The sequence below is a fragment of the Phyllostomus discolor genome, chromosome 5, assembly GCF_004126475.2.
Source record: "Phyllostomus discolor isolate MPI-MPIP mPhyDis1 chromosome 5, mPhyDis1.pri.v3, whole genome shotgun sequence".
Lineage (NCBI taxonomy): Eukaryota > Metazoa > Chordata > Mammalia > Chiroptera > Phyllostomidae > Phyllostomus > Phyllostomus discolor.
The window spans coordinates 89,578,794-89,598,724 of NC_040907.2; the positions used below are offsets into that span (position 1 = coordinate 89,578,794).

Here is a 19,931-nt window from a genome sequence, read left to right on the forward strand (position 1 = left end):
TTATCTGTTGCCCCCTCCTACATCTTATGAGAAGATTATTGACACTAGAAATCAAGGTCCCAGCATGGTCCCTTGAGGCCTGTAGTGCCAGTGGCACAGGAGCGGGACATCTTGCAGCCTGCTTTCAATGACTGTGCTGACTCTTTGGAGTACGTGGCAGCCAGGTACTCATTTTGGATGCGATGGCTGATAAGGCCCAGGGATAAGGAGAGGGCGGCTAGGCCACTGAAGACAGAGGTGCTCTTTTAACAGCTGTGTGTTATCCTTCCCCTTGTTATTGTAGGAGAGAAGGGAAATAAGAGCAGTGAATGGCTCACTCTAAAAAACAAGTTTTCTCTGGGAAGACTCAGAAGCTAAGGCTTTAGCTCAGAAGTGCCAGGAGATACAGTGTGGACCATGCCACTTTGTCCCCAGCTCCTGCTGTGCCAGCGTTTTCCTGGCTGAGTGTGTGTCCTGCTGAGCAGGGACACCAGCCTACAGCTGGCCTGGCCTGCAGAGGTCAGCTCACCAGGCTGAGGAGCCCCTCTGCAGAAGTCCCAGCATGGGGAACGCCCCCTGGCTGCTCCTCTCCCTTGATCCCTCTCATCTGGTTTTGGACAGTTGCCCTGACTTGGTTTTCTGCCTTTTCTCCTCTCTATGCCTTCCCTATTGTTGCTCTCTCCTCCTCCTCTTTTGGGGTTGGAAAGGAAAGTGGGCAGGACACCCAGACCCCTGGGACCTGAGCTGGCTTGGGCCCTGTGACTCAGGTGTCCAGGGGGTCCCTGGGGCCCCCAGGTTTTAGTTGTATGGCCCCACCTCTGTCATGATGATGCCCCTCAAGTTGGCCATGCAGCTTCCCTGCATTCATGCCACCTGCCCTGCAGGTCAGGGTCATTGCAGTGCCCTTCCTTTCACATCCAGGGCCCATTCCCCTGAGAATCTCCTGGCCTTCCACTGCACTTAATGCCGCAGCTTCAGAAATAAGCCAGCAGTGAGAGCCCGGCTCTCTTAGCACACAGCTCCTCTGCACATTGCTGTAAGTGTGGCTTTTCAGGGGGACCAGATACAAGGGATACTGGGTGAAATTAACCCAGATGCCCTCCTTAGGGCTGTAGGAGGTGATGCTCAGGTTTGGGGCAGAGCAAACATACAGTGTGCATGGCCACTGCCTGTGGACAGGGATGCTGGGAGGCCAGCATTTCTCCCCAGCATCTGAATGAGAGAAATGTTCCTGTGCGGTGTTCTGCTTGCCTTGAGTTGAGTGGGGCTCATGGGTGGCTTGCATTCTCACATGGGCCCAGCCAGGCCCCTCATCAGGTCTTTTCTGTAGGTTATACACCCGTCAGCCCTCACAGGGAAGACTGAACAGAAGGTTAGAGAGCAGTGGCTGTCAGCGGTGGAAGTGGGTATCAGGCCATGGCCCTGAAGCTAAGAAGAAAGAGCTCCCTGCCAGAACCAAGAAAGCAGACTGTTGTTCAGCCTAGCCTGCGTGGAATGTAGAAATGAAACAGAAGGGGGACCAGGCGGCCTGGTGGGGACAGGAAGATGGGAATGAGGATGAACACAGGGGTTAGTGAAGAGCTCTGTGTAGTGGAGCTATAGCATCGGCCCTGGGTGCCCCACCCAGGTTTGACTGATCCCCCCACTCCCACCCTCCAAGCAGGACTCTCAGTTGTGAGAATTAAGTTGTGTCTGAAGTTTAAGGACAAGATTCCTGATCACCATACTCTCCTGCTATCAGCTGGACTTCAGGAAAACATATCTTCCTCCAGCTCATTTTGCACCAGCCTCCCAGCATCTCCCAGGTGTTCCTAGCTCCCTGGTAACCCAGAATCACAAATAATAAAAACATACCTGAGATGGGAACATGAGGTGACAGCCACTGATGGAGCTGATGCTTCATTCAAAGATGAACAATTGACTGGACTACCCCAAGCCCTCTTGTCACCAGCCATGGTGCAAAATGTAGGATACTGGTTACCAGTTTGATGATTAGCAACAGACATGATGCTTCGGTGTGTTTCTGTACCACTGGTGTAATTGCTCAGAAGGCCTGGAGGAGATGCAAACCTCCCTTGGCAAAGTATTGGAAGAATAAAGACTTAATAAAGACACTGTGGGCACTGCAGCCTGGCCCTCTTGCCCCATCTCCCTTCTACTTGCTCTTCTTTCTGAGAGGGCCTGTGTGTCTGTGTGGCAGTCACTCTAGCTTTCCCACGACAGAGCTTTCCCATGACAGAGCTTTCCCACGACAGAGCACGCATGTGCTGCTGACAGATCAGATCTTCACGAAGGGGCCACCAGACAGGTCTGCTTTGGAACTGCGAAGCTTCTCCCCTTCTGCCAGGGTGGAGCCTGTGAAACTTCCTCCGTGACAGTCCGTATCTGCCTCACACAGTGAGATGAAACCAATAGAAATTTCCATTTAAAACCCCTGTTTAAATGTTTGTGATATTCATTTGGAGACAAGAGGAAGGACTGGGGCTTTTAAAACCAATCATATCTGTAGCTCTCCCTACTGAAGCAGTTTATGAAAGTGGAGTGGTGAAGCAGTGCTGCTGAGGGTTACCAATGCGCTTCTGACAGCTGGAAGCTTGAAAGTCTGGTGGGGAGATGGCTTCCTCCTGTTCAAGAGCACCTGAGGCAGCTGCCTGCTTCTGGTTATGGAAGAACAGTGTCCTGGAGGGGGTAGGCTATGACTGGTATATTTTGTCACCTGATCACTTAACAGTTTTTGCCCAAACAAAACCCATCTATAGCTGAGTCCCACGTGTCCAGGTTACTCAAGATGACTGTCTCGGGCCTGGTCTGGGTGGGCCAGAATCCCATGGGTTTCCCGGTGCTTGCCCTGGCCTCCACTCTTAGTTCAAAGAATCACATGGAATGATTTTAGAACCAGATTTCACTTATTACATTCAACACTGGAAAAGCCAGATACCTTGAAAATTTCTCCTGGAACCAAGACCGGCCTCCCCCACAGCTGTGTGCCGGGGAAGTGCAGGGAGAGCTGGTGTCTAAGGACAGACCGTGTGGAATGGGGTGATGCCACCACCTACGTGTGAGCCTCTCATCTAGAGGGCTGTGCATGTGTCAAGGGCTAGTGTCCATAGGCTTGCCTGGGCAAGAGCAGAGGACTTGTTCCCGACCATTCCGACTTGCAGGTCTGGGAGGAGGCTCAAACTCCCCGAAGGTTCTCATGATTCAGAAACAGGCAGCTGTGAGTCAGACCAAGGACTGCAGCCGCTGGGGATGGTTTTGTCAGCCTGGTGCATTGCTCTAGTCTGTGCGTTTGTTTGTTTGCGTCTCCTCAGCCCTATGGCTTCTTTTCTCTGCCCTGCCCTCAACTGGGGAACCATTTGGACAAAGCTGTGTTGCCTTCCTTTATGCCACGGGAGTGGCTGTGTGCCTGTGAAATTTCAACTGGCTCCACCCAGACCATTCGTCTCACCAAATATCAAGGGGAGGCGGGCGTGGGGGAGGAGAGAATGCTTTTCTGCATTCTGAGAATCCCACAAAACAAAACAAAACAATGTGTGACAGTGTAATTCTACTGCCAAACTCAGGATGGGATCCTGTCCCCTGAGCAGCAGATATTAAGTGTCTTGAGGAGCACTGACTTTCACAAATATTTATACATTCTTTGCCAACACTTAATATGGAGTTATAAGGAACCTGAAGTGTGGCTTGGAAGTGTCTTTAAGAAGAAAAACAGGAAAGCCAAATTTCTCTCTTCCTCACTCTGGCCCCAGTTTTTACTTGACAACAAGAATGCCAATACGTAGCTCTACAAGAAATAGCTGTTCTTGCTCAGAAAGTTCTCTTCATTGAGCATTGAGAGGGTCCAATTAGCAGGAGGTCCTGACAACAAGAACTGTGCTGAAGGCAGAAGTGAAGTTTTTTACTGCGTCATCTTGGTTCCATCCAGCAGAAGAAACTGGAAATCCAGACATGCAGCAGTTGTCCCAGTCCTCGTTCTGATACCTCTAGGTGACCTGCAATCCAATTCAGTCCTAACACTAACCAACTGGTGTTTACACAGATGCCATGAGTTCAAGGGTGAGGTCCCCAGCAAGACTGCTTTCACTTTGGATGCCAGCTGCAGATGAGGTCCCCAGCCCACCAGTTATGTCTGACTTGGCTACAAACTGAGGGGTTCCCATGACCCCCTTTAGGTTTGATAATTCACTAGGTCAACTCACAGAACTCAGCAAAGCGGTATACTTATGATTACAGTTTTATCGTAAAGGATGCACACGAGGCAGTGCCACATGCAGAGATGTACCGGGCAAGCTCTGTGGGGGTGGGGATGTTGAGGCCAGGGGTGGACACGGAGTTTCCATGCCCTCTCTTCATGGAATCTGGGCAGTTCGCTCTCCCAATGTGTTTGCCAACCCCAAAGTACCACAGAACCTCAGTATCCAGGGTTTTCATACAGGTCTCATTACTGTACATGGTTGATTAAATCATTGGCCACACGACTGAACTCAGTCTCCCCTCATGGTACCAGGGTGGCCTAAAGTTCCAACTCTCTCGTCATGTGGTTGGTCTTCCTGGTGACCAGCCCCCATCCTGAAGCTATCAAGGGCCCGCCATATGTTGGAATTATCAATTAGGAAATTTCATGGTTTTTTAGTTCTGTGCCAGGAATCAGGACAAAGATCGGATATATTCTTTATTATATTACACTGCCCTTTTTCACTGACCTGGAAGGAAACCTGCCCTAGAAATCTGTCTTTCACATCGCCAACAATTCCAAGTTTGATTTTGGGGAGATCTTGGTCCCCAGCTCAGAGAAGTCCTTTTAAAGGAAGTTCATTTTAGGGGACACAGGCCCAACAACGTTGGGCATGGAACATTCCAGACTGAAACTATAAGCGGGGGGATCATATAACCTATCTAACCCAGGACACCTTCAGGAGTTCAAGGGGACCAGGGCCTTGGCATCTTCAGAAGCCTGGCCCTTATGTGTAGCTGGCAGGAGAGGAGAGAGTAGGTGGAGTGCTGCAGGTGAGCTTAGGAGCCTGGGCCTGGGAGCAGCATACCTCCCTTCTCCCCACATTCACGGGCAGAACTAGCACATGGCCACACCTAAAGGCAGTGGGGAATGTCAGATAGCCACGTGCCCTGGGGTAGACAGAGGATATGGACTTTTAATAAACACATAGCAGCATCCATCACACTGTTCCTGGACTATGCCAAGCAGGCCTTCATGTTTGTTATCCTTCCCTCAGATAGACTCCTGCCTCACTCCCGAAGTTCCTTCAGGTCTCTGCTTAGAAGATATTTCAACAGAAAGATGGGCTCACCAACCCTGTAGGAGACAGTGAGCCCACTGCACTCTGTGCCCCCTATTCTATAACCATGAATAATAATTTAGCTAGTCAGGGCTCTTGATTACACAGAATAGAGGCAAACTCTTTACTTACTTAAAGTGAAAAATAATTTAAGTGTATCAACCCAACCAGTGAGGCTGGAAGGCAAAACTCAGAATCAAGGTCTAGCTTGAACCTGGTCATGGGACAGTGGAGTTTGAATGCTGCCACGAGGGCCGTCACCCAGAATGCCCGAGGCTGCGCCAGCCATTCTGTTTCCCCTCTGAGTCACTCTCTCAGAAGTGGGTGCACTGGATAGGCTTTAATGAAGTCAGGAACCTGTTCTCTGCTGGGGGACAACAACAGTAGCTATCTGCTGTGGGAAACGGGACCTTGATTCCCACCGATCTAGGAATTCCCCCAGATGAGAAGTTTCCTGGAGGCTGGGTAGGCAAAACAATAAATGTCTGCTGCAGCTGTGTATGGAATTATAGGTTGATAGCATAGCTTTTTATTTTTTTTATGTTCTGTATTTCTGTTGAGAAACTTGCTATCGGTCTACTTTTGTATTCTTTTGCAGGTAATTTTCTGTTCATCTCAGGTTTGCTTCTAACAATTGTCCCTATGTGTTTGATATACTCCAGATGTGGCTAGATAGGAATTTATATACTCTGTTCAGGACTCATTATGCCTTCTCAATTTGAAGAAACTTGCCTTTCTTCAGTTCTGGAAAATTCACATTTATGTCTTCAACTATTACTTCTCCCCACTAGTTTCTTCAGAGATTCCTATTAGAAATAACATTGGACCCTTTATTCTGTATTCCATGCCTCTTTACAGATAGCCATATTTTTTGGCCATTTGACCCTGGGCTATATTTCTGGAAGTTTCTTCAAATATGTTGTTCAATTCTTTTTTTAAAAGATTTTTTAAAATATATTTTGTTGACTATGCTATTACAGTTGTCCCATTTTACCCCTTCACTCCCCTCCACCCTGCATACCCTCTCCCACCCACATTTGTTCTGTTTAGTTCATGTCCATGGGTCATATTTATAAGTTCTTGGCTTCTATATTTTCCATACTATTCTTGCCTTCCCCATGTCTATTTTCTACCTACCATCTATGCTACTTATTCTCTGTACCTTTTCCCCCTCTCTCGTCCTCCTACTCCCCTGTTGCTAACCCTCCATGTGATCTCCATTTCTGTGGTTCTGTTCCTGTTCTAGTTGTTTGCTTGGTTAGTTTTTGTTTTGGTTTTGGTTTTAGGTGTGGTTGTTAATAATTGTGAATTTGCTGTCATTTTACTGTACAGGTTCTTTATCTTCTTTTTCTTAGATAAGTCCCTTTAACATTTCATATAATAAGGGCTTTGGTGATGATGAACTCCTTTAACTTGACCTTATCTGAGAAGCACTTTCTTTGCCCTTCCATTCTAAATGAAAGATTTGCTAGATAGAACAATCTTGGATGTAGGTCCTTGCCTTTCATGACTTGGAATACTTCTTTCTAACCCCTTCTTGCCTGTATGGTCTCTTTTGAGAAATCAGCTGACAGTCTTATGAGAATTCCTTTATAGATAACTCTCTTATTTTGTCTTGCTGCTTTTAAGATTCTCTCCTTATCTGTAATCTTGGGTAATGTAATTATGATGTGCCTTGGTGTGTCCCTCCTTGGGTCCAACTTCTTTGGGACTCTCTGAGCTTCCTGGACTTCCTGGAAGTCTATTTCCTTTGCCAGAATGGGGAAGTTCTCCTTTATTATTTGTTCAAATAAGTTTTCTACTTGTTGTTCTTCCTCTTCTCCTTCTGGTACCCCTATAATTCAGATGTTGGATCGTTTAAAGATGTCTTGGAGGTTCCTAAGCCTCTCCTTGTTTTTTTGAATTCTTACTTCTTCATTTCTTTCTGATTGTATATTTTTCTGTTCCTTCGGGTCCACTCCATTGATGTGAATCCCAGCTTTCATTCCCTCACTGTTGGTTCCCTGTGCATTTTTCTTCATTTCACTTATTGTAGCTTTCATTTTTCATCTAATTTGGGACCAAAATCAACCAATTCTGTGAACATTCTGATCACCAGTGCTTTGAACTGTGCATCTGATAGGTTGACTGTCTCTCAGTCACTTCAAAGTACTGTTGTGAGGATTTCTTTCTGTTTGAGTCATCTTTTCTTTTTTTTGGGTCTGGTCCCGCCTGTTACGTATGAGGGGCGGAGCATTAGGTGTTCACCAGGGCGTAGCACCCCAGTCGCTGGGTTGTGGTGCTGTCAGTGGGGGCGGGGTCCGAGAGGGAACAATGGTGCTTGCTCTGCTCTCTGACAGACCTCAGTCCCTTCTGCCACTTCCTCCAAGCAAACTGGGCGCCTCTGATGCCAATTCCCATGTGGGTGGGCTTGTGCACCCCGTGGAACTTTCCAAGGACCTCTCCTGTGAGGCTGGGAGTCTCTCCCTGCTCCTCAACCCCCACAGTTGTTTTCAATTAGTGTTCTGAGGCTCTGTCTTCTAGTGCTGTGATCCTGGGTTGCACACAGTACCTTGCTTCACAATCGCTGCCTCACTGGGTCTGATGGTTGCCACCCCTTGGCTGGGGTCTGCTAGCTGTGGTCTTGCTCACCCCGGATGCCTTATGTGCCTGGTCCCAACACTCTCTGCTCTCTGCGCTGTGACCCGTGCCCAGCTGCTGACTCTGCTGCGCCTACCGGTCTGGATGAACGGGTCTATTTTAACTTCTTGGTTGTCCCACTTCCAGACAGTTCAATTTTCTGTCAGTTCTGGTTGTTATTCTGTTTCTAAATTGTTGTTGTCCATATCTTGGTTGTGCAAGGAGGCATAGTGCGTCTACATATGCCTCCATCTTGGCCGGAAGTCCAGGGTTCTATTTCTTATTTTATCTTTCATTATATTAGATATTATTTTTTGTAACTCCATTCAGAGACTACTCTTGCCTACAGTCCCTGAGATCCTATATTTTCTCTGTCTGGAACTACAAATCTTCTCTCAGGATACTTTATTTCTTCGTGTGGTTGGTTCTTTTTGTTGAAGGATTATTTTCAACAGGAGGTATTTGTCTTGCTTTGTGGTATTGGTGGGTACCTGTTTGTTTTTGCTGAGAGTGTCTGTGGTATCCTTCCTTGTGAAAATGTCCCTCCTGTGTGGTTTTGCATTCACTTCTTCCATGTCCTTTAAATTATAGTAAGGGGGTTTCTGTGAGGTTGAAGAAAGCAGATGGGGAGAAGGAATAAGTTTAGAATTAGAACCCACCTCAGAAAAGTAGCCTCTCCTCCAGGATAGGTCACTGGGCTGAGTGGGTACAGCTGGTCTCCTTCCCTTACAAAATTGTGAGAGCTGTGTGTTGGGTCCTGCCTCAGGGCTGGGGGGTCCAGGAGTGAAAGAAACAAGAGCCAGCTCAAAGCAGGCTGTAAGCAGTCAGGTCACTTACTGGCTCATATGACTAAAAAGGACAGAGGTCCCAGGCAAATGGACTTAAGCTCTCACATCCATCAAAGTCCATTTTAGATTAAGAACCTTTCTCCAAACTCTGCTTACATCTCTTCTTACAAAGTCTTCTTACACCTTCTCTGTCATGTCTCTCCCCTCTCTAGAACTCTCAAGCACTACTATCATCAGATCAATGCTTTAGAATCCGAGCTTGGATCATTTCACTCCCTGACACAGAAACCTACAAAGGCTCATTTAATGCCTCTGGTAGAAAGTCCAAATAATTTTGGTTAGTGCTCTAAGCCAATCAAGATAAAGTTTCTCCAGCTCTATATCCACTGACTCCTCTTCATATCCTTAAATGCATCTCAGTAGAATTGCTCTCTTTTCCTCCTGCTCCCACCCTGAACTCCCAGTGGGACTTCCCTCTGGCCTTTCCCATAGCATTCATACTGTTTTGTATTTGACTTAGGTGGATACGTGTCTCACATCACCCTTCTGATTCCCTAAGTTCCTGGAGGATGGAAGCATTCTCTAACTTATCTTCCTTTTTTATCGTGATGCCTAGCAGAAGGCACATCACCCAAGAGCTGCTCCCTTTGTCCTAAATGAACCAGGACACTGCCAGTGCCCTCTTGCCAGTGATTAGGTTAACCCAGACCAGTGGTTCCTGAATCACACACAGCAGTATATGCAGTTCAGCAGATTCTCACAGGTACTGGCACTGATGGCTTAGGGGTTGTTGCTTAAGTGTAGGGCAAAGGGCTCACCCCTGGCCGTGAGACTGGAGGACAGTGCAGGGGAAATGGCCCCTGCAGCGCAGCCTCACTCTCTCCCTCACTCCTGGGCCTCCTGTTCAGGGACCGTTCCGTAATTCTTCCTCCAGGACATTTTCCTGGCCCAGCAGCTATCTTTAAGGCCCCTGTGCAGCTTCAACACTGTCTGTGCCCAGGGTAATCAACTTTTACTGTAAATATGACGTGTTCCAAGTCAGGAGCCTGGAGTGTTTTGGGCATCTTGGCACACCCCCTCCATGGAGCTTGCACATAAGAGAGGCTCACAACAAACATCTGTTGCTTAAAGGAGTCCATTCAAGTCCATATTATGTATCGTTTGCAAGTATGCCCAGCACTAAGCCCACAGTAGACAAGACAGAGTGTGTGAATCCCCCAAGCAATCAGGAACCTGATGGAGCTGTTTGGTGACCAGCTTTGTGTCTAGCAGGGTCCTGGTTCTCTGCTATCCTGAGCTTAGTAAAGTGCCTGGCAAGGGAATGAATGAGTTAATGGATGCATCTTTTGATCTCCTCCAACAGATTATAACAGCAGTGAATTAAAAACAGCATGCAGGAAGCATGAGCTTTATGTGAGCTTCCAAGACCTGGGATGGCAGGTGAGTTCTCAGAACAACAGGAGAGACAAAGTTCCTTTCTCAGCAGTCTCTTCTCACCTTCATGGCAGAAGCTGTCATCAACAACCTTGAGCTTTAGGACTAAGATATGTCTCCCATGAAGGAACGTAGGAGCCCTTCCAAATGCCCAGTCTCTTGGCATGAGATGGGGGAAGGCTTGGCCTGGTGCACACAGCCCTTCCTGGCACCTTCCCAGGAAGCCCAGGGTTCCCCTGCTGTGTGTACCTCAGAATCGATAGTCACATGTTTCCCAACACTCTTTCTTCATTCTTTCAAAGTCCACAGGGTATGTATTTACATTTGGGCATTTTAACAAATTTTAGTTGTATTGAGAAAGAATTGGGAAAATGGACCAATAGTTACTGTCTGCAATGGCTATAAATTGGCTCAAACTATCTAGAAAAGCACAGATATTCTGCCCCACACCTGAAAGCCACCACTAGTTTATAAGAGGCAAATTACAGGTGGCAGTGATAGAAGGTATTTCCATGTATACGTGGCATGGTGACAGGGAGTACCCTGGGCTCCTGGAGAGGCTCTGTTGGGTCCAAGTACCTAAAGCCAGCCACGTCTGTGCTCCCAGGCCACGCAGGCAGGTAGCAACTAAATGCCACGTGGGCCTGTGGGAGGAGCAAGGACGCTGGAGTCTGACGGACCAGTTCACACCCTAGCTTTGCCACTTGAATGTGAAATTGCCTTTCCTCCATGTCTCCTTTCCTGTCCATGTAATTTTTCTCACAGGATGATTGAAAGCACAGATGACATAAGGAGTGTGTGTTAACCACCTTTTTGTTGCTTCCTTTTGCTTCAATTAAGGACTGGATCATCGCACCCAAGGGCTATGCTGCCAATTACTGTGATGGAGAATGCTCCTTCCCACTCAATGCACACATGAACGCGACGAACCACGCGATTGTACAGACACTGGTGAGCTCTCAGAGATCTTTGCCACTTTATAGGAAGGCATAAGCCAAGACCAGGTACAGTTTCTAATGGGAACTTTTCCTCCTTCTGTTTTGGAACAGGTTCACCTTATGAATCCTGAGTATGTCCCCAAACCATGCTGTGCACCAACTAAACTAAATGCCATCTCAGTTCTTTACTTTGATGACAACTCCAATGTCATCTTGAAAAAATACAGGAATATGGTTGTAAGAGCTTGTGGGTGCCACTAATTCGAAAATAGTTGCTGGGGACACAAATACTGCCTTGGATTCCTAGATTACATTTCTGCCTTAAAAAGCTCACAGAAGCACAGTGGAAGTGGGATGATGACTTTGAACCACCTCATGCCAGTTGGTGCCTTACTGCCCAAGGAAGATTTTCAGGGGCCTCAGTAATGATTTGCTCACATAGAAAATGACGTGAGTAGTTGGTCTGTTGGAAGCTATTTGACTGTCCATAGTATAAAGTCTGGTAACTGCAGAAATGTAACTTGGAAGGGTTCCTCTTCCCCCATAAATGCCCACCAAAATTAGTTTTAGCTTTAAATCAAGCTGTTCATGGTGTTACTGAGTAAAGAAGGAAAATAATCTTAAAAGAGTAAAAGTATCCTTGGCTAAAGTACCAGCCAGTTTAGTGACACTTCTCAGAAGATTTTAGTTAACAAATTGGGGGGAAATGCCTGTATTCATTGATTTCATTCGCAGGAAGGTCAATTTCATATAGGATCAACAGCCCGAGCCATAACCAGGGCCATGTGGAAGTGCCTTTTGTCTCAGTAATTGCTGTTACATGTTTGTGCTGGCATTTTGTTGGTGAGAGCCATGTGATTTCCACACCTCAGCTGTCCCCCGTTTGCCATTTTCTTTGCTAGTACCAAAAGTACTTTGCTCCTACTTCGAGGCGAGGACACCAGGGCTGAGAAGCATCTCTGATAGCCATCATTGTAACCATGCAACATGTGAAGGCAGCTCTGTACCTCTCCTTTTTTTGGAATGGCTCTCTGAAAAGCACATTAACTTCAGGAACGCTGGCTCTAATCTCTCATGTATTTCAGTAAAACAGTTTTTTCCCTTTTACTACACAGCACACCTTGTCGCAGCTGAGAACCAATCAAGGAAATGCACTGAGAAAGGGGCTCCTAGCCTTTAGGAACAGGATTGGGTGGCCATGCTGTTTATGAACCGAAATCAGTTTTCTCTTGTAGAAAGCAAGACTCAGATTAAATCTTAGAATATCGTTTAAATGTCTTTTTCAAAATCATGTACTAGGAAATCAATTTCATACTAAACTGATTAAATAATACATTTATGATCTATAACTACTTGCACTTACAGCTTTTTTGTAAATATAAACTGTAATTTATTGTCTATTTTATATCTGTTTCGCTGTAACATTTAAGGAAAGACCAGACTTTTTTTTTAAAAAAAGAGTTTATTTAGAAAGTATCATAGTGTAAACAAATTGTACCACTTTGATTTTCTTTCAATACAAGACTCGTGATGCAAAGCTGAAGCCACTCATGAGGATTGTGCTTCTCCAGAAAGTTGGGTTTTTTAAAAGAACATCTGTGAATCATACGTGATTAATAAAGATTTCCTTTAAGGCAGAGGCTGGTCGAGATCCTGCTCTGTTGTCATCAGCCGCAGACAGCAGACGTGGTCTTATTTCTAAGATTCGTACCATCAGTTCCTTTGTGCCAAGTGACTAGATCCCCCAAGCAGAGGGGCAGGGTGAACAGTGTTGGACACAGAGGGGGTGTTATGAGAAGTAAATTAACAGCAAAGAACATACAGGTGCCTATTTTAAGGAAGCCAAGTCCTGTGGTTACTTACTTCCAAGGGTGATGGTAAAAATGCTTAATGACCAGGATGGCTTGAATTATAAGGACTCTAGGCTAGCAATGATAGTAGCACAGCCTACTTCAGCTGTGACTCCGCGCTGCCTACTTCATTCTTTGGTCTTTAGGTCAAGTTAATCCCACTCTCCCTAGAGCAGAAGACTGACCTCCTCAAAGGCAGAGGATGCACAGTGCGCCTCTGAAAGGACAACCTGGGAGCAGAACAGAAACTGCTTCCAGTTGGGGGCCCTGTAGGAAGGCTGCAGGCTTCCCCTGGTCCCCAATTCTGGGACTGGAAAAGCTCATCTAGTCCTCTCGCCTCAGGTGGCGAATACAACCAGAATCTTCATATGATTTAACAGAACAGTCAGGACCAGCCTTGTGGAACTTCCCATGCCCACATTTTCCATGGGAGATATCAAATCTTAAACATGGACTTCAACATGGACTTAAATACCTTCACAGGGACCCTGACTTAATGCTAACATAATTAATGAAATCTTTCACCCACGAGAAGCAAACAGAATTATATCCCTTGAACAATAATGACTGACTTGACAAATACCGACACACGTGTAAGATTATGGCATCAGCGTTATCTTACTCAGGCACATGTCTGAAGTCCCACTGCTTTCATTATGGCAAACCTCTCACGATGAGAGAAGTACTAACAGAAACAAAATCGGGAGTGGCGTGGAGGTATCTTCCAGAGGTGCGGGGTTTTGTTTTTAAATCTGCTCCAAGCTACGGACCAACCGCATCATTAGTAAGTCCGTTGTGACCTTCAGATCAGAGGCACATCGATACTGCCACACGGCCCCCTTTCCAGGCTCATGGGCAGTTCAAGACTAGGCTTTGGATGATGCTTTCACCAAAGTCACTCAGGAGCCAAAAACAATCCAGCGATTTGATTTTCCTCAACTCTACTTTAGTCTCAAAAGAAACCATTTAGATTCCATCAAGAGAAGGTTAAGGGGGATGAAAGATTGCCACTGAAAATATTTAGTTTGCAAAGGGGTCATGAGTTACATTATTTACTTAGAGAAACTTAATTAAGAATCTGTAGAGTATGCTGGCTTAAAAACACACACATAAAGAAGATACCACAAGTTCAGTATATTCAGCTTTCTGAACAACCGCCACTTGAAACTTGCAACATCCGCATGACTTGGCTCCTCCACACCGGGTTCCAGGAGGCCAGGCAGGGCAGGCAACTTCCATCTGCGTTTTTATAGTTCGTCTTTTGCCTGGCGCAGAACGAAGTGGTGCAACGATTCAAGGTCTCTGCCTCCACTGTGCTCACTGACTTTTTTTCCTCCACGGAAAAGCAACAATGTAGGATAGCCTCGTACCTTTAAAGGAAAGATTCAGTTTGAAAACCAGTGGTCTGAATCATACACAAATGACTTCTTAAATAAAACCAGAAAAACACCTACTGTTGTAATCAGGAAAGTCTATGGTTAAATTTTTAAGTGAACAGACTATTTAAAAAGTATGAGACAGTTCAGAAAGCAAAGCCTCAAGGCTATGTATTCACTTTCCAATCTACATTACATTCAAGATCAGAGTGAAAAAGGGCTGCTTTTCCCCGAAAGTGGAAACCTCGATCTTTCTTGTGCACATGCTACCCTGGGGATGGGCGAGGGTATGCCTTCCAGCCCGGCAGGTCGGTGTGGGGCCTGGAACTCTGCATTTCCAATAAGCTTCCTGGTGATGCCCAGGCTGCTCAGTGGACCATACTGAGTAGTAGCGAGAGCCACAAGGAGACATATTTTTCAGCTGCAACTCACTTTTCTCCTTTGAGAATTTTAAAGCACACACACAAAAAAATAACTGGCATCTTCTAATAACTAAAAAATGTCTATGCTACATCTATGTCAATCTGATGAGGTAAACATTAGTAGCCTCCAGTGTTTTAGGAAAATAACACAAAAGAAAAATATAAATTACAAATCTTACAGGCTAGTAGATGGTATAAACAGCTCAGAAAGAAGGCAGCTGTTAAATAAACAATCCAAACACAAGACTGGCTTGTTGGTATGGCCCTCTCAGGTGGGAGTTTACATTCAAGGGTTTAGACATTGCACTACAGAATGCTGGCTTATGCCAAAAAAACGAGCCACTTATGATGAAGGCCGAAAAGCATCTGACCGTTGTGCCGCTAAGGACGTGCACTTGGGTGGCACCCCACCCCCCAGTGTGAAGTCTCAGTCACTGCCCAGCCTCACACCCACCAGGTGAGGCCTCCCAGCCCCACTGAAATGTGTGTACTAGCAGAGGGAGAAAGCCTTTCTTTCAGCGAGCATCTCTTGCTTTTCAAAATGAAAAAAAAAAAACAAAAAACCTAAAAAAGACACAAAAAGCACTTTGTTGAGGAGTGAGGGCAGCGTGAGTGATCTTGGTTCCGCCCTACCGGGATTTGCCCCCAACGACAGCGTGCCCGTGTTTCCTTCCATCCAGGGACCCACCGAGAACCTGCTGCAAATATTCCGTTCGGCCGTACAATCCACTTCAGCAATCTTGACCTCTGCCAAACCAGGGAATTCCCTTTTAGAGAGTTGCTCCCAAGTAGGAGCCAGATTCTTACAATGACCGCACCTAGAAACAGAACAATGACAGCCTTGTTGAAGTGCTGGGCCCATTTCACTGCCAAAGTCAAGCTTTACTTTTCTATGAGGCAGTCAACAACTGTCTAAGAATGTATAAAACTCCACATCCTCCCATTTTCTTCCTCTCTATCTTAAACAAGGAAGTCGAAGTCAATCTGAAGTAGACTTTTGGATAACCCAATAGAAGCAAGCTGGTCTGAGAACAGTTGGATTCTGAAACCATTTCCATGATACGGTAAATCGGGCTAACTGGCTTATGAATGCACCACGGGCAGAAGGAAATAAACAGGAAACAAAACAGGCTCCAAACATTTATTTTTTAAATTACTTGAATGCCAAAAACATTTTAGATTTGATCACTCATGGTCTCAACATTTCAAAACAACATCTCAGCTCCCCTCCCAGGTCAGCAATCTGGTGTGAGCACAGAGGCGGAAACTTGGGCAATGAAGTTTTGTTCAAACCCTCCCCTGACCCTCCCCCACCACATGGCCCTGCTCCCCTTCAGTGAAAGGGGAGCTTCTGTCTTCAAACTTGATCTAGAGCTTTAGGTTTTTTAAAAACTAGAAAACAGTTTTAAAGGCATTATTTACTAGTGTTTCTTATTTTTTAAGAACTAAAACTACACAACTCATACGGGTCATGTGCTCATTAACTTTTTATCTCTGCTATTGTGGTTTCTCACAAATATCCGAACTGAAACAGACTGAAGAACAAACATGACATGTGGTGACCTTACTTGTTCACTTAGAAATACAGAATCTAACACTCTCCTTAGCACTCTGCTTTCCCAAAGGGAATGTTTCATTTGTGAAGACAAAGCCTTCTTCCATTTTACAGCTGAGGAAACTGAGGTTTCAAGAAATTAAAGGACATGTCGAGTTACAGTAGCTCATGGGAAGTCTGGTACTTCTCATCTTCCCACCCCTTTGGGCTGCCTTGTTCTCAGACCACGTGCACACGAGCCCTCTCTGCTCTGGCCCCTGAACTGTGTGGCAGGAAGCTGGCAGGTGACCGGGTAACAACATACTGAATGGCACTACCAGAAAGCTGAGCTCCACTGGATTTCCCTGTAACATGTAGAAAGACTAAGGAGCAAAGCTATAACATGATGTCCATGGTTTATTTAACCAAAAAAAGCCATCCTTTTGGAAAAGCACACAGATACCACGAAACTTAAGTTTTGTATGGCCATCATAATTCTCCTCCATTACTGTTTTCTCCAAAGCAGACTGAACTTTAAAATAAATTAACATCATTCACCATAGATAACTGTTTATGAATACCACCAAACTTGAACATACATGACCACAACAGCATAACAATTACACCTCCGTATTTCTTACAACATAACCTGGGTGTCAGTGTAATACCCACCCAACAGTGAGCCTGGAGGGCTGGCTAATGAGCTGAAAAATATGACGGGATTGAAGCGCACCAGGACAAAGTAGATTCTAATTACAGAGACACTTACCATGGAGCATAAAACTTGATGAAGGTTATTCCTTCTGCAATCGTGTCATCGAAGTTATTTTCCGTGAGTGCCAACACAGTGCCCTTCAGGGGATGCAAAAGCCACAATTCAAATACATCACTTAGAGCACAGTGGGATCATGCTTTGGGATTGCAGAAATATGAATCAACATTTTTAAATACTGTTATGTATACTCCAAGGTCACACAAAAATATCCATACCACTTGCACTTCACAAACTACACCAAAGGGAAGAGCAGTGGCCTCTGAAAAGCAGAGATCCATCACAGGTCCCACAGGCCCTGAGCCCAGGAGACGCCTTGAGGAGGCGGCAGGTCACAGCCCAGGGCTCTGCTCCCCACCTGCCCGGGGGAGTTCAGGTGCAGCTGCTGTCCTCCAGGGCTCTGAAGTGTGGACCAGGCAGTTCTAGGTGGGCAGGACATGAATCCGGCCAGGCATGAAGCCTGCAACACTGACCAGAGTCCACACACCCACTTCCTGGCCCTCCTGAAGTCTGTATGTATGTGGCTTCTCTCCCTGACTTGAATGCTGTTGTGTTATATGGATTCATAAAATTGATCTTCTCTGTGTCATAGGAGGCCCTTACAAAAAATTACAAAAGCACAGGCAATATGTTCTACATAGAAGACTTTTTTTCCATTTTTAAATTCAAAGTAAATGTAAAAACCATTCACCTAAGTTCTGGCTGGATAAATTAGGAAAAAGGTGCCACAAGGCAGTCTGCTCTACAGTGACTCTATCTCAATAACTCTTTAGAGAATTGTGTCTTCTGTTTCTCCAAAAACACATCTGCAATTTTCTCATGAGAGCGGGAACATGGATGATTTATCATGTGACTAAATGTACCAGGGCTGCTCCACTTGAGTCCGGTGCTGAGTCACGTGTGCCAGTGACCGGGAGTGTGCCAGGGGCCATTGTAGAACACTACCATCTTTCTTTATGTTCAGAAATACGACGCCACACTGACTGAAAGACCCACTTAATGGTGGAAAGCTATTATAAATAGAAACCGTTCTGTGTTCGATGAAAACATCCAGAGTGTATAATTATACTCAATTTGGGATGACCTCTATAACCACCATGACACACACACACTCCTTTAACATGTGTGGTCATAAGAGCTACAGAATCATTTGTTTACTTCTTAAACCAAAACTTCAACTTTTAGCTGACACCCCGGCAGTCCCCAACCTGCAAGAGTTCAACTAAGGGATGGGCTGTGGGGATGAGGAGGCCCACTATTCCCTGACCCTGGGAGAATGGGTAGGTGGCTTCACTGGTTTTTCAATTCAAACAAATGGGGCTCTGGGAGAGGTGGCTCTGGAGACTCATGATCGCTCCTCTAAGTGCTGAGGGTTGGAGTGACTGGGGAGGCGTTCAGGCACGTCTGGCTGCTGCCCTCTTACTCTGTCCCCTCCTTGCCCCCAGTGCCCCGATGTCCCAGATAAGAACCTGGCATCCTATGAAGTATAGCTATGTCAACTGAAGTAGCAACATAAAACATTCTAGTTTGGAAGTATGTTGACGAACAGGCCTTATGGTTCTTAGTTAGGAAATCCAAGCACTGATTTCCTGCAAAAACATTACTTTGACTCCCCTTAAATAATCTTTTTCACCCATGGCTTCAGTGTCAGCTTCTCCCTAAGCTTCATACACATAAACCTGGCACAGATAACCTGCTTTAGCTCCAGACTGATAATACTTAACTGCCCATTGGACACTGCCACCCAAGTATCTGCCACAGCCCTGAAAATCAACATCTTGAAAACTAAATGCATCACCTTGCTCCACGCTGGCCCTTTTGCTTGTGCTTGGTGCTGTGGTGCACCGGATGTGCCGGGAATCTGAGTCAGCTCAGACCCCGCCTATGCTCATTGATGGCACTCACAGGGCTGACTCCCCAACGCTGGCGCTACTCCTTCCCTCCATTCCCACTGCCGCAGCCTGTTAGGGGTCTCACCCTCTTTTACGACCTAATGCACTAGTTTTCCATCTCTTTCATGCATGCTATTGCCAATCTTCTTTCTAAAACTCAAACCCTCTAGTGGATCCCTATAAATAATGCTCAAAATCCTTGGCCAGCTGACAAGAGTCCTCTGCAACCAGCTCCTACAGCTCCTCTCCAACATCCTGCCCGTACCCCTTTCTCTCTGCTCCTGCCTCTAGCCAACCACCTGCCCACCCCAAAATACACGGCTGGTTCTCACCACAGGGCTACTGCTCACACTCTTCCTTCATCAGGCAAGCCTTCCTGCCTCTCTGCCCCCACCTCTCAAACAACAGTGACCGGCTCCGCACCCACTCTTATCATAGCCCCCGTGACATCTGCATGTATGTGACCTCATGTCGCCCCACTAGGCCCACCACTCTGCACAGGCAGGAAAATGGCTTGTTTTTGCTTCCTGGTGGCCAAGGACAGTGCCTGAAACATAACAAGGGCTTGGCAATCACAGAACAAATGAATCTGAAACCTCACACTGTTGGAATGAATGAAGACACCCCTCGGTGAGTCAGACTGCCCAAGCAAAGTAAGTGTTGTACAGCCATGAGCTTCCATTGCCAGCATGCACAGCTCTTCCTCTGTGGCTCTTTCAGGGTCTTCATAAACCACAGGTCAGAGTAAAATGACTGCAGCACAGTGTGGGAATGAACAGAAATGTGGGCCCAAGAGGCAGCAGACAAGTCTTCACAGTAAATATCCTCAAGTACAGTGATGACTGAATCAAAGGGACGAATTTCCCAGGGATTCTGCCTACACTCCGAATTTTCCTCACTTCAATTTCGGGGAAGCTCTTGCTTCCTTGTACCCCTTACAAGCATGTAAAAGTAGTCAAAGAAAATGCTTTGTGTTGAGAAGTCAGTGGTAACCACCATCTGAATGGCTCTGGACTGTCCTTAAATTGTCCTT

At 46.1% G+C, this 19,931-nt stretch overlaps 2 protein-coding genes across 2 annotated transcripts in view; one reads left to right on the forward strand and one right to left on the reverse strand.

Annotated features, from left to right (window-relative positions):
• The window catches only part of BMP6 (bone morphogenetic protein 6), a 174,803-nt gene extending 161,025 nt beyond the window's left edge, over window positions 1-13,778 (forward strand). The window contains exons 5-7 of the mRNA XM_028512819.2: window positions 10,044-10,120; window positions 10,955-11,065; window positions 11,164-13,778. Of these exons, the coding sequence (XP_028368620.1) occupies window positions 10,044-10,120; window positions 10,955-11,065; window positions 11,164-11,313 (338 nt within the window). The 3' untranslated portion in view covers window positions 11,314-13,778. The remainder of the gene's footprint in view (window positions 1-10,043; window positions 10,121-10,954; window positions 11,066-11,163) is intronic.
• The window catches only part of TXNDC5 (thioredoxin domain containing 5), a 32,695-nt gene continuing 25,403 nt past the window's right edge, over window positions 12,640-19,931 (reverse strand). The window contains exons 8-10 of the mRNA XM_028512049.2: window positions 17,004-17,086; window positions 15,389-15,518; window positions 12,640-14,272 (exon numbers count right to left, since the gene is read on the reverse strand). Of these exons, the coding sequence (XP_028367850.1) occupies window positions 14,150-14,272; window positions 15,389-15,518; window positions 17,004-17,086 (336 nt within the window). The 3' untranslated portion in view covers window positions 12,640-14,149. The remainder of the gene's footprint in view (window positions 14,273-15,388; window positions 15,519-17,003; window positions 17,087-19,931) is intronic.